The 15,000-nt window shown below is 46.2% G+C and overlaps 1 protein-coding gene across 1 annotated transcript in view; it reads right to left on the bottom strand.

The window, feature by feature from the left end:
* Window positions 1-4,067: 4,067 nt before the first annotated feature.
* The window catches only part of efnb3a (ephrin-B3a), a 33,905-nt gene continuing 22,972 nt past the window's right edge, over window positions 4,068-15,000 (bottom strand). The window contains 4 exon segments of the mRNA XM_048238067.1: window positions 4,068-7,972; window positions 7,974-8,215; window positions 8,636-8,692; window positions 9,761-9,853. Coding sequence (XP_048094024.1) covers window positions 7,763-7,972; window positions 7,974-8,215; window positions 8,636-8,692; window positions 9,761-9,853 — 602 coding nt within the window. The 3' untranslated portion in view covers window positions 4,068-7,762.

Raw genomic sequence — 15,000 nt, forward strand, 5'->3', positions numbered from 1 at the left:
TGTGTGTGGGTCTGTGTGTGTGTGTGTGTGTGTGTGTGTGTGTGTGTGTGTGTGTGTGTTTGCCATGGAGTGAGACAGGCCTGCAGTAGCCTGCACTGGAAAGACTGCTAATGTTGGCTATTGGCTAAAGGGGTGGGGTGTTGTGCTCTTCTGGGAAAGGATGACCTTTGAGAGACAGAGCTGATTGGGGCGGGCGGGCGTGTGTGTGTGTGTGTGTGTGTGTGATGAGGGGGAGGTGGTGGTGCCTGGCCCTGGTTGAGCCGATACAGGCAGACACGCTGACAGCTGGGGGTGGGGGGTGCTCTTTGAAAAGCCAAAATCCAGAGAGAGGGGTTGAAAGTGGACACCACATGTCAGTGCATGTGTCTGTGTGTGTGTGTGTGCGTGTGTGTGTGTGTGTGCGTGTGTGTGTGTTTGTGGGTGGGCAAGCATGTGTACATGTATGTGGGTGTGGACACTTGTTCATGTATTTATGTGTGTGTTTGTGCTAGGGGCTTTAGAGAGTGTGTGTGTATGTGTGTGTGTGGGGGGGGGGATTGTCAGTGCTCGGCAGAGGAGGAGGAGGAGGATTTTCGTACTATGGGGCACATCTGTTCAGAAGCCCAGTAGGGTCAGAGCACGTCTTAGGTGGTATTCTGCTGGACGGGTGTGAACAACCCTCTCCGAGACTCACACACACGCACAACAGACACACACACACACACAGCAGAGACAGGGGTCTGCCAGGGAGTAGCCACCACAGAGTGGCAGCAGGAGCCCTTCTCGCTGGCCACCAATGCAGCACTAATGATGCCAGCGCACAATGGCGGCCGCGTAATGGTGGCCAGCGATGGAAGGTCACGGAGCGTGCGGCGGCCCCATTGTGAGCGGGCGTGCGTTGGCAGGCAGGGGCCTCCCTGGCTTAACCACAGTAATGAGCACCAGAAGAGCGCGGCGGTGCCAGGAGCAGGGAGTCCGGTGCTGGGGAGGGCCCATGCACAGGGAGGGGGACGGGGGACAGGGGGATGGGGGATGGGGGATGGGGGGCTGAGTGGAAGGGGCAGAGAGGAGGGCTGAGGGCAGGGGGAGAGAGGGGGAGAGCAGTAGGCTTGTCCAGATAGGCCTAACCAGGACTATGGGAAACTTGACTTCAGCTGTGCCTTGGTGGTATTTACATTAAAAAGGGTAGACCAGTGAGAAAGGAAACGTGTGTACAAATTATTTAGGAGCTATGCGGCAGTCGAACAATGTGCGCTTGTTTCATGTGTATGATGAAAAACTCGAACTAAGCACAGGAAAATCCAGACACACACACACACACACACACACACACACACACAGACATGGCTGACTGAGTCCATGGTTAGCTTCCTTTTGCGATTTTTGTTCCACAGCCGACAGGTTTTGTTTTTGGGGGGGGTAAAAAAAGAAAGACCCACAAAGACTTTCTCTCGCCTCCCAGCACGCACATTCCAACATGGGACAGGGTCAAAGGTCACAACAACCACAATAAAAGAGAGAATGAGGCGGGGGGCTTGGCCGGGGGTGAAGTTCATTCAAATCGAAAATCCCATCCTTTGGTCCAAGCTAAAGAAAAGGCGTGTATGTATGTGTGTGTGTGTGTGTGTGTGTGTGTTGGGGGTGGGGGGGGTCAGCTTTGCCCAACTGATTTTGTTGTTTTTGTGGGGGTGGATGTAGTCGGCTAGAATGATAGATGATAATGATCACATAATCATAATAGGTCGGCGTGGGATCTGGGGGCACTATATGGAAATGGCATTACTGACCACTGATAGAGCGGCTTACAGCGTGCCAGGAGTGTATATGTATGCATTTATTTAAGTCTGAGTGATGATAGAGAGAGAGAGAGAGAGTTATGAATCATTGTCAGTGCTGTTTCAGAGTGTGCTTGTTGTGCGAGACTGCTTGTTCTTATGGAAATGAGCGCGTTTTGTGCTTGTGAGTGAGAGAGGAGGAGATAATTAAAAGCCATTGTTATTGCGCAGACACACTCGTTCGGGACTCTCATCTCTTGCGCTCGCTCCCTCTCAGAGAGGATGCTAATCTTTTGCGAGGATGTTTGTGAGTGTGTGTGAGTGTGTGTGTGTGTGTGACCTACGCCTCAGAGGCAGTATGGCACACTGATGGAATGCTGACCTAGAAAACAGATGAGGGATAATCCAGACAACATCAAAAATCTCATTCTGTCACAAGAGTGATGCCACTGTATGCATTTGTGACTCTCTTACTTTGTGTGTGTGTGTGTGTGTGTCTGTAAGTCTTAGTGAAGTGGTCACATCATTACATGTGGTGGTTGACTATGTGCCAGAAATAATAATGGCCCTACTTTTTGAACATAAAGTATAAACTCATAATGTTGATGGTAAAAAAACATCAATAAGGCTTGGATTTGTGATTTGTAAGATTTATATTTTGTGGGCGGCTATTTTTATGGTCAAGGGTGAGCTAACAGTTACTGGCTGGTGTCATTTGAAAGATATCCAACAGTTTATAAAGGGTTTATTAACTTTCAGTAGAAAGCCAAACAAAACAAAAAGTACACAACATAACATACGTGTGACTTTTTACATGTTGTTGATGTGCAATATATGCTTCATGTAACAACTTACATCCATGCTTATTAGTACTGGAAATGCTCTTTATCTTAAGGAGAGGCCATTGATGTAGCCTCAGCAGCCTTTGATTTATCACGTTCTTCCCTTATCATGTGAATGTGATCCCTCACAGCAAGAGAAATCATTTCATTACCAGCCCAATGCCAAACCTGAGGGCTTTTGTGATGAGTGATTATCAGACCTCTCTCATCCTTTTCCCTCAGCTCTCATCCCTTCAGGTGGAGGTGCGTCAGCGCTGCGTTCAGCCGAGACGAGACTACCAGGAGGACTCATTCTCTCCCCTCCTGTCACCTCGGAGAAATAAATAAAGCTGTTGGTGGAGCCGTTTTTTTTTTCCTCTTTTTTTCTTACCTCTCCTCTCCCCATCCCCCCTGGCGCTGTGAGTGGGTCCACCTGTCGTGTTGGTGAGCTGCGGGCAGATGCTTGTGTGACGGCACTTGACGCTGGCCGCTGAGTTTTGAGACCCCCTTCTCAGGCTGCCACAACGGGGAGGCATCAAACAGCTGCTGACTGCTGGGTATTATTAGACTGGAGAAACGGCTCTATCTCCACTCTCTCTTTCTACCTCCTATCTCTACTCTCTCTCTCTATCAACATAGTGTCCATCTCCATCTTTTCTCTCTACCAACCACATACCCCTTCCTAGCAACAGCTAAATAAATAAAGGGGGATGGAAGGATAGAGACAGAAAGAGAAAAGAGGGAAACTAAAAACACGATGCAGATTCCAAGGCTACTGCTGGTGCTTCGTTTTTTGGGGGGTATGTAAGCTGTGAGAGTATGTGTATGTGTGTGTGTGTGTGAGTATGTGTGTGGGGGGGGGGGGTCATCTGAGTTGTTCCTCAGCCGAGATTTCACTGTCCCTGTCAAACTGTCCATCTGATTTGGGATTCAAGTTTGACATGGAGCTAGACACCAACTGTTGACAGGAGGAGCCAGAGGCCACAGAGTGGAGAGGAGAGAGAAAGAGACAACTTGAGAAAGACAGAGGGAGAGAGAAAGAGACAACTTGAGAAAGACAGAGGGATAGAGAGAAGGATAGAGAGAAGGCAAATAAGGAAAGTAGAAGCAGAATGAAATGAATAAAGGAGAGGAGAGGAAGAGTTGGGAGCAAATTCAAGGAGAGAAGAAAGACATGGTGAGAGAAACTGAGAGGCAGTGATCACACAATTAAAATGCCAATGATGTCAGCCTGTACTTACAGCAAGGCTGCAACCAACCCTGACCAAACCGTCTACTGATAAACAATAGAGAGAAAGAGGCCTGGGAACAGGGAGAGAAAGAGAGAGAGAGAGTGCAATCAGGTGAGACAAGCAAGGCCTGTCTAGCTCAGTCACACACACTGTTGCTTTGAGCTGAATAAATCACACAGGAGCCAGGTTTTATTGCAACAGTATTAATTTTTTTTTATGTCAAACGTTCTTCCATAGCTGGAATGTACTTTTATTTTGAAGGGGGTGGGGTGGGGGGTGATTCTGGGATGGGACAGAGAAGAGGGGAGGAGCCCAGGAGGTAACACGACCCACTGATAACGCGTCGGACCCAAACCTTCGCTCTCCGTTAACACACACTCACACGCACACTCTCTCTCTCCATGGTCCCCCTGCGTCCGGCACTTGGCCTTAAGTCGTGCAGAAGTCTACCCTGGCAGCCTGTACAATTAAGCCGTCGAATCAACGTCCAGTCTACAGGAGCCTCCTCTATGTCAACTATATGTCCAGCTATTAGAGGAGAGCGACGGAGCTGTCTATCTAGGCCAGACGCCCCACCACACAAGCCCACATGAACCCCACATACCCATATACCCACAGTCCATTTGTCCTCTTGACCTGCCTGACCCCTCACTACCACGACCCCAAACTCCTGCCAAGAGACAGATGAGGAGTCTCGTGTGAGGAATTTCCGAACTTAGTCTAGCCAAACGTAATTTAAATGGCCATACTTCAGTCTGAAATTGCTGATAAGAAAGAGCTTTAGAAACGACTAAGAGAGTTCGGCCAACAGACTAGTCGTCTAACACCCACCCCCTAACTTCTGCACGTCTCTGTACTTTCGGCTAAAAGATTCCCAATCCTCCTTTTAAGCCTCGCCTTCACCGGGCTTTCAGACTGGTTTGGAAACCTCGAGAGCGGGTAATGCTGTAATCGTCCCCACCTACGTGCAGTCGCCATTTCCCTCCCTCATCTGGCTCTGTGAGAAAAACTCCCAACCAACTCTGCAGCTCAGTGCGCTCCAGACTCCAGTCAAATTATCAGCTGATTACAGCCTTCAAATGACTGATACTGGAAGTGGCGTCTGGAATCAAAGATGTTGTTTGGCATGATGGCAAACCCGAGGCCACAAAGGCCCAAGACAGGCATAAGAACCCCTCCCCCGTCACCGAATAAAACTTAAGTGCTTTCTAACAGTAGTATCAGTTTTGTTATGTAGTGCATATTTAACTTTATCAAATAACCCCCCCATCCAACCCACCCTAAAGGTCCTCCTGAAGTCACATGTACATGCTAAAACCCGCTAGCCGTCCTATCTCGTCCCTCTGCACTGAACAGTCTCGCCCCCCCCCCCAGCCTCGACTCTGGCTCTCTGGCACTCTGTCTGCTGAAGCCAGTCCGCAGTGCCAATGCCAGTCTCAGCTCATCAAGGTCCGTCTCTGGGAAGTCCGTCCCGTCACGACTGCGTTAGGTCTCTTTCTGCGGTCTCCTCGACTTAGAGCCGTGTCTGACCCGCATCCTGCTTGCCTAACACCAGTAGGAAAATTATAGTAGTAATAATAATAATAATTATAATAAAATAAAATACATGGATAAGGGCCCCTCCGTCTCCATTGAAAACACAGCTCTTGGCACAAAAGTGAGTGGAGAGAGTTATCAGGTGATGGACAGAGAGAGAGCAAGAAAAAACATCCTCATGAAAAAAAATATATACCATGAAGAAAAAGAACAATTTACAATACAATACAAAGTGTCAATGTAATAGCCTTCTGGTTCCTTCTACAGTACTAGGGGTTTTGAACTGCAGTGTCCAGTATGCTTGCGGTGATCTTTTTTAAAAAATACAAACATATTGTTACTCTTTAGGATTATTAGTTATTTCGTGAAAGGCTGAGTTGTGTGTTGCCTCTCTGCATGGTCACAGAGGTAGAGAAACGCTGAGTACACTGAGCTGTGAGTCCCCACACACACACACACACACACACACACATTCACACGCATGCGCCATGTCCGCCTTGTGCTGACATCCGCTGTCAACGCAACACTAAGTGACTGTGAGATGTCGTGACCTGCGAGGACGAGGAGATGTCTGGCATGATGAGAAGATGTTTGTGGAGTGAAACGCTTGTTGTTCAGAGCGGCTGGTATTCCCCTGTGCAGCGGAGCAGACTTGACCGGTATGACATGGAGCAATGGAGAATGTTCCTCCCGAGAGTCGTATTTTTAGTCATTTGTTGTTTGCTTTTCATTTCTCTTTTCTTGTTTATTAAGTGTGGGGGGGGGGGGGGGGGGGGGGGTAAGAAAGATTTTAGTTGGTGAAAGATGTTCTCTTCAAATGCTTGTCACCGTCTCTTACCCTTCATCCAGCGGAACACTAAGCCAACACAGAGTCTCTCTTTTTAAAAAAAAAAAAAAACAAACAAACAAAAATGTCCACAGAGTATGCATATGGATATGAACCATGGCCCTCACTTAAGAGGGCCCCAAAACAGTCTTCCGACAGGAAATGACAGTGGCATAGTGCTGTTTCTTTTGTGCTTGTGCTAGGATTTGTGGTTTTATTTTCAAAAACAGACCAAGTCCAAAAGTTCCAGTGAGAAAAATCAATAAATGATTTGGATGTATGGACTCCTGTGGTTGAGTGAGTGTGTGTGTGTGTGTGTTGCTCACCAGTGGCATTTTTTTTTTTTTCACGGCAACCTCTGACACCCAGAACTTCTCCGCTCTCCACTGTAATCAAGCACACGGTTTGCTTCTGATTCCTCCTGCAAGTCATCTTTTTTTGTACTTTTGTTTGACCCATCCTCTGTTCAAGTCTCCTGCGACTCCATTCTATTTATTTATTTTCTTTTTTTCTTTTCTCGGCGAAACAAGAATCCAAAGGGAAGGCATCCTGAAGTAGAAGTGGTAGTGATGAAGCCAGACAAATAGAGGACAAAGCCTTCATTTTTTTTTACAAACAAAACGACAGAAATAAATAACAGCACCAAGGGGGAGTTACGGATGGGCCTCTAGTTCTCAAAACAAGTAGAGCAACAACACAACAAACACATCATTGACAACTGAGTTAAAATAAACAAATAAATCAACAAACAACATGATGGAAGAAGTTAGAAGCTTTACAAGGTAATTATATTATACTGTATATATATAATCTATAAATGCTGACAGTGATCTGAAAGAGGAAATGTAATCTTGCTTTCGACTAAAGCTTGTTTTTGTGGTTTGGTTCATTTTTTTCTTCCTCATTTACAACAAAACCACACACCCACACACACACACACACACACACACACATCCAACAAACACCCTTTTCAGAAAAAAACACAGACACACAAGCACACGGGTACAAACTCACACATAAACAGCCACACACATACACCCACACACACCAACATTTTTTTTGTTTGTTCTAAAACACTTTTAAAATCTGATTCACTGCAGCCCTACAATGTTTCATAAAACACCTTGTGTAACCAGCAGGAGACCTAAACGTGTCTAAACTGGTCTACTCCAGAAGGAGTGAAAAGAGCAAGATAAGAAACCAAGATGCCCAACAACCCGCTCTGGCAGTCCTCACGCTGTTGGTGCCCACTGTTTCCACTGGCACTGTGCCCTCTGTGGGCATGCGAGGGTGGGCAGCACCACGTTGGCATCAGGGTCTTCATAGGAGGCTGGAGTGGCATGGGGAGCACCAGGGCGCCGTGAGAGAGATTAGGTTTGGGAAGCTACAAGTTCATGAGTCTCGGAGTTAGGGCTGTGTGTGTGTGTGTGTCAGAGAGAGAGAGAGAGAGGCCAGGCGAGGAGTGGAAGGTTGAGGGAGGGGCAGGGGAAGGGGTCTCAGAACGAGACCACAGTAGCGTAGCACGGCAAAGTCTCTGTCTTTCATATGAACTTGTTTGCTTGTTTGTTTGTCTGGGGGGCAGCGCCTCGCTCCTCATACTTTGTAGTAGATGTTGGCGGGGCTCTGGGGGGGCATCTCCTGCACGATGTAGACCGGTGCCGTAGTCCCGCTCACCTCAAGAGTGCGGGCAATGCGCCGAAGCCGGGAAGTCCTCAGCGGGATGATGATGTCGCTGGGCTCCGAGCCGTTGTTGTTGCCCGCCGAGCCAGCGCCGCCCCGGGCGCATGGCCCGGCGCTGGTGCTACCCCGCCAGCGTGAGCGAGAGCGACAGCGCCGGGTGGTGCGTCTCCGAGTGCTTGGCCTGCTGCCGCCGGTAGCACACCACGGCGATGACGGCCGTCACCAGCAGGAGGAAGGCGCCGCCGCCCACGCCCCCGGCAATCAGAGCGATGTTGGTGGCCGCCATGGAGCTGCCGCTGCCGCTCGCGCCTTTGTCGCCGTCGCCATCCGTCCCCTTCAACGCCGTGGTGTCCTTCTCCCCAGTATCTACAGGGAGAGAGAGAGAAACGGTGAGGAGGAGAGAGAGAAAGAGAGAGAGAGACAGACAGATAGATGGCAAGAGGTAAAGCCACAGGGAGACAAAGACAGAAGCAAACAGACACCTTGACCACTATAGATAATACAGTGGTATTTTTTTAAATAAACATTCTCCAAAACATTTTGTTACAGCACTGGTAGCACAAGGCTATTGCCTGCACTACCAATACAAAATACAAAGCTAAACTCATCCACTCCAATCAAATACACAGAAAGAGAAAGAACAAAGTGAAAGATCGAGGGGGAAAGAGAGAAAGAGGACAGCAGTTCAACAGAAAGCACTTCAAAGGGACACTGTACTGAGATGAGGATGAACTGGACGCACTTAAACATGAGAGATGAAAGAGGCCTGGACTCTATCAGCCTTACCTGTGTTCTTAGGCCGAGCTGGGTCTGATTTAGGTTTCGGCGGGAGGCCGTACGGAGCTAACGGAAATACACAACATGACAGTCAGGCATCCGCACACACTACAATCTACCCTTATTTATAACTTCTATCTACATCCTCTACTTACCTATAGCCTCTACTGTTTTTACAGGTACCTTTACCACTGGCTAGAAATACTGTATATCATACATTATCTTTTGCTGTAATTAGGGCAGCAACAGTTTATCCATTAATTGATTAGTTGTCAACTATTAAATTAATCTGCAACTATTTTGGTAAAACATGAATCAATATGAGTTTAAAAAAACTCTCTGATTCTAGCTTTTGAAAGTATATTTTTTGGGGAGGTGTAATTACTGCTTTCTGGCAGTAAACAGAATGAAACACAGACATGGACGTAGGAACAGACCAAACAACTAATCAATTAATTGATAAAACAATTGATTAATCAATTATGAATATAATCATTAGTTGCAGCCCTTGTACAGTAATGCATTTATTTTTTAACTAAGAATGTGGATAGTCACTTTTACAAGTAATAGACTAATTACTGATTATAAGAGCTTAGTCTGTAAATTACAAGTATAATTGAGGTAGTTAGCCTATTTTCACTATGACACAGAAACCTTTAATTTTTAGGGATGTAGGATGGATTCAGGGATAATTAAGGGGTTATAACCACATGCCGACATGTTAAGGAAAAATTTAGGGAGCAAGTTAGCAAATAAAGGTCTCAGTATGTACCAAGGGTTATTAACTAAGGGTTATTACATGGTTTCAAGGAAAGGCATTATGAATGTAAGTATATTTCAAAGAATTTTAGGCCTAACATTTCAGGAAACCCTGAATTGCGTACTATTTAATTGTGTGCAGTCCAATGACTAGGATGAAAAATAGATACAAAACAATAAAGATAAGCTCTAAAGATAGACATGTGGATGCATTGAAAATAAATAGACAAATGGATGCATTGAGAATAAATAGACATGTGGATGCATTGAGGATAAATGGAGATATGGATGCATTGAGGATAAATGGAGATATGGATGCATTGAGGATGTGATGAATGAGGCTGGATGCTGAGCGGCGATGGTCCGGTTACTCACTCTGGCCTACTTTCAGTACCACCTTCATCCCTCTGGTCACACACACGCCCCCGCGCATGCTGTCCAGACCCTGTCTCGAACCATCCGAAGTGGCTAAGGGGGGATGGAAAAGGAGAAAGAGAGAGAGAGAGAGAGTGAGAGAGAAGGATGGAAATCAATTCTGTAGGTATAGTGCTGTAATCTTATTGTTCTTGTTACACAGTGCTGTAAAAGGAAATCCACCCCGATCCAGCTGTCTCTGCCTATACTAATCCCCGCGCAGCTCCGCATTATTGTAATGTGTCAGTGAGTCAGTGCCCAGCAACAGCATCCACTCCCTCTGTCTCAAACTGTCTGCAGCTCACTTGGGTTACTCAGAGGAGATCTCGTCAAATGAGAGCCACTCCAACACACATACATATACACACACACACACACATATGTGTGTTCACACAAACATACCACCTACACAGAGCAAAGACACACATTTATATTGTATATCGTTTATGTCCGCATACACAAACCACATAACATGTACACATACAACATACAGTACACACACATACAGTACACAGAGCTATAGACAGGAATGTTGCATACTGCCCAAAAGACATACACACATGCGCGCACACACACACACACACACACACACACACACACACACACAAACACACACACACACACACACACACACACACATGTGTTAACACAAACATACCACCTCCACAGAGGAAACACACACACACACACAGCATAACCTCATTCCACAGCTGGCTCTACTCAGCTTCAGGAGGGGGAAATCAGGTCAGGCCCACTCCCCATAGCCCTGACAGCCAAGCCAAAAACAATCTCCAATCAACCAACCACACCACAAACACACCACACATACAAACAAATAAACAGAGATGACGGTGAAGGCGGACAGCGCTATGAACATCACTGAGGGAAATAAGAATGGAACGCTAATCAGTGGGAGACCCCCCAATAACACAACACAAACAAAAGAGCAAAGAAAAGAAAGCAAACAACAACAAATATCTGAGTTCTGTGTAACCTTGGAAACAGAAAGAAAACAGCACAAAAACAAAATGCCAAAACCCAAGAGGAAAAACAGGAAGAGAAAAAAAAAAAAGAAGCACCAGGGCACCGAGGCTACTGCTACTGGCCTCCCAATCGCCCCAAAAACGTCCACAACTCCTTTCAGCGGCCCCTCTGATGTCCAGCGAGGCCTGCTGTTCCTGATACGCATCTACAGACGCTGGGCTCCTGATTACTCAGCAGTGCAAAGACCTCTTGGCCACGCTCGGCCAGCACGTGGGGCAGCAGTGGCCTACTGGTCAGTGCTTCGGACTTGTAACCGGAGGGTTGCCGGTTCACCCCCGGTGAACCCCGACCAGTAGGCACGGCTGAAGTGCCCTTGAGCAAGGCACCTAACCCCTCACTGCTCCCCGAGCGCCGCTGTTGATGCAGGCAAGCTGTGTGCTGTGTGTGTTTCACTAATTCACAGATTGGGATAAATGCAGAGACCAAATTTCCCTCACGGGATCAAAAAAGTATATATACTTATACTTATATACACCTCTCCTCCTCCACACGTTTCCCCATCGCATGGTGGAGGACTGAAATAGAGGGAGAAGTCTAAAACATGAGGGGGGAATATGTCTGGAAGTGGAGGACTAACAGTAAAGCTATGATACACAGACAGAGCAATTTCTTTTTAGCAGTGTTGCCAGACAGTGTTTGGGCACGTTCCCACTGATACAAGGCAAACAAAAAAATATCTAGAGATCTTACATCATCAGTTCCAACTTGTCAAAAGTTCCCCACTGTAGCATCACTCTTATGGAGAAAAGAAAAGATAAGTCTAGTGCATGAATAGCAGGGAGGAGGAATAGTGTGTCGACAGATAAGAAGGACAAGTTTATTACCGACGGGCTTACAAGAAAGCAGTGGACGGACTTATCATACGAAAAAGTTTCAGCTCTTCTGACGCGAGACAAAAGTGGACGGGACATGGACGTGGCGGGACGACAAGGGGAGAAGTGGGCTGAGGAGACGCCGAATTTGAGGCTGGACGGAGGGGGACGGAGGAAGCGCGAGCAGTGGAGGATTAAGTAATCGAGACGATGATCCGCAGCGATGGGGAGAGCGAGGGCAGAAAGAAAGGAAGAAGAAAAAAAACAAGAAAAAAAAGAATTCCGAACTGCCGGTAAAAACCAGGCGGAGAGACAGACACAAAAAAACTAAAACAAGAGAGGGCACTGACCCGTGCAGCCATTAGTGGTGCGAGTGCAGAGGGCAGAGTGGGGGTGGGATGGTCCTCTGCGTTCTGGGACATCCTTAAACGACCCCTTTAGTGACCCACTTAGACCCCCTCGCGTGGCCCGAAAAGCGTCCACCCCAAGAGACAGGAAAAGAGAGAGAGGGAGAGGCATAGCGAAACGGATTGACCCGTGCTAGCCACGGATAGACGCAAGGCCCCTCGAAAAGATGGGCTTAACCCTCAACAAATGAAGGGCTAAACTATGCCAACCATCTAACCCCGGGGGAATTAGAAAATCTGTTTGTTGCGCAGAAACCTCCCTGCCACTCTGGCTCAGCTCAGCACATGCACACACACACACACACACACACACACACACACACACACACACACACACACACATGGTGCTCTGCTGACGTCGACAGCTCCAGGGTCCAGGGGAAGGGAGAGAGAGAGGGGAAGGGAAGAGCAAGAGAGGAGAGGGACTGCGATGGTGGCTGCAGACAGGGACAGTTAACACTCTTAGCGCTCCACCTACTTTTGCACACCCACAGGGGGCAGTAGCGAGCGAGCTAGTGGACGGGTGAGTGAGTGTGCAGAAAGTCAATGGCCAATGTCCATTATGAAATGAAGTGGGGTGTGGGGGTGGTGTTAGACACTGTAGGTGGTCCTGCAAATGGTGCGCAGCGGCAACGCATTGGATTTTTGGTCAAATATGGCCACACGGGCTTGCTCTGTTTGGAAAGCACAGCCAAATCAGGGGCCTGGCTCACTTAGTAGGACGGCATCCAAAAAATCTTTTTTCTTTTTTTTAATTTTCTATTTAGACTGAGGGGAACATTACTCTATTACATGTTGATGTCAGAGCCAATCTCTCAGGCTGGGAGGCAGGCAGGCTGGGAGGCTGGCAGGATGGCAGGATGGTAGTCACTGTGAAAGAGTGCAGAGTGCTGCCAGTGTGTTTGCTTCTCCCAAGACCCCCCGAGGTGGCCTGCAATCGGGTTACGCTCAGCGATCTGCGACCACGTGACCGTTGGAAAGAGCTTAAGAGAGAATCGCCCTCCGACCGTCCCCAAGCCCGGCCTTCTGTGGCCAGCACCTGCGAGAAATGTGATTGCAGAGGGTGGGGGTGGGTTTGTAGGCCTGAGGTCAGCCTTTCTGAGGAAGGAGCTCACCTCCGCTTTAACCTCATTTAAAATGTCAAAGGCCGCCATTTGTTTGTGTGTTCAAGATATTAAAAGAAAACGTAAGAGGATAATGTCGGCCAACAGACTTCAACTATGTTAAATCAAGATGAATTTTTTTCTCTCCAATTTCTTTTTCTTTCTTTCTTTCTTTCTTTCTTTCTTTCTTTCTTTCTTTCTTTCTTTCTTCTTTTCTGCTCCTTTACTTGTCTTTCCTTCCCCTTTTCCCATTTGTAATGATAAGTGATACATGATAATGATAAAATAAAAGTAAAATGTATGTAAAAATATAATTATCTATTTTTTTTCCAAGACCACAAAGGACAGTAAATCGGCATAACTGCAAAGTGCATAATTAAATTACATTAAATACGTCAATAGCAATTATGTTACATACCAAAATAACAATTGTATGTATTTTTTTGGAATGTCCTGCATGTTATTCTACATACAGTATATCATCTTAAATATTACAACTGTTTGTATCAGTCCCAGCATTAGTATTTGCATCTCTTATATGTAAGGTTTAGACAATACTATATTAACTATATTAAACTCTTCATGACCATTCAGTCACTAAACAACTGTACACAGAGAAGACAATTACAGTAACATGTACTACCAATCTGTCTCTAAAACTGTAGCCAATTTGTCAAACAATGCATCAAGCATTTACGGTCAATTAAAAATGTCCAAAGAATGTTCATGAATGTCTTATTAATAATTGAAAGCAATGTGGCATAATGCATCATAAACTATCACCTTCATCCTTGAACATTTAAATACATAGTCCTTATAACAGTATAGTAGTTGTAGTAATAGTATAACAGCATTTTCTTTATTATTATACTCTCCTATACCCATACTATTATACCAAGTTCCATCAAATTGGATGGGCCATCTCAACTTTCAGAGGTCAAATATTTCTTATATATGAAATGCTGAGAACACTGAATCAAAACAAAATAAACAAAATCAAGCCATTAGGTCGGAACTCATTTTTAATGAGTGACTGGTGGACTATACATTTTTCTTTACATATCTCTAAGCTTTAAAAATGTAATGTTTAAAACTCACAAACTTTTCCCAATTTTCCCTAAATCTGGTACTGACTATCAGACAATATAACTGGTCTAAGAATGTGGTGGCAAATAGTCATCGGATGTGCTGAAGAGGGGCTCTTCTGGGATATTCATCAAGAGCCAGCTGTTTGAAATATTCCCTTTCTGCATTTGCCAACCTTCTCCCATATGAATACATTCATGCAGTAGCACAAGACAAAGAGTGAGTAAAGTTAACCTGTCGATAAGGACGCTCACACAGAAACACTGTTTGAGAGTTTTGTTTAATAAGATCATCTGACACAGACAGAGGAAGAACATCAGCAAAGAGTCCGTGGCAGCAGGGAACCAAGGAGAGAGAAAAAAGGGAGATGGAGGAAGAAGAGAGAGAGCGAGAGAGAGAGAGAGAGAGAGAGAAAGGAGAGAGGAGTGCAAAACAGAGGGAGTGCAAGCGAGAGGAATCGGCAGAGAGAAAAGTCTAAATTAAGCAACGGCAAATGTGTAATGCAGGGGAAGAGAGAAGCGTGCTGGAGTGAAAGAGAGAGAGAGAGGAAGAGGGGAGGAAGAGAAAGTAAGAGAGAAGACAAAAACAAGAGAAAGAGGATGAAAAAGTGGGAAGAGAAGGAGACTAAGAGACACAATCTGAGCCTGAAATCAGAAAGGTTTTTCTGGGTCATGTTCTTGTCAGCTTCAGGTTGGGAGGCAACCTCGGGGAGAGATAAAACTTGAGACTTCTGGCGGAGAACAGCGCGG

The sequence above is a fragment of the Alosa alosa genome, chromosome 2 (assembly GCF_017589495.1).
Source record: "Alosa alosa isolate M-15738 ecotype Scorff River chromosome 2, AALO_Geno_1.1, whole genome shotgun sequence".
Classification (NCBI taxonomy): Eukaryota; Metazoa; Chordata; class Actinopteri; order Clupeiformes; family Clupeidae; genus Alosa; species Alosa alosa.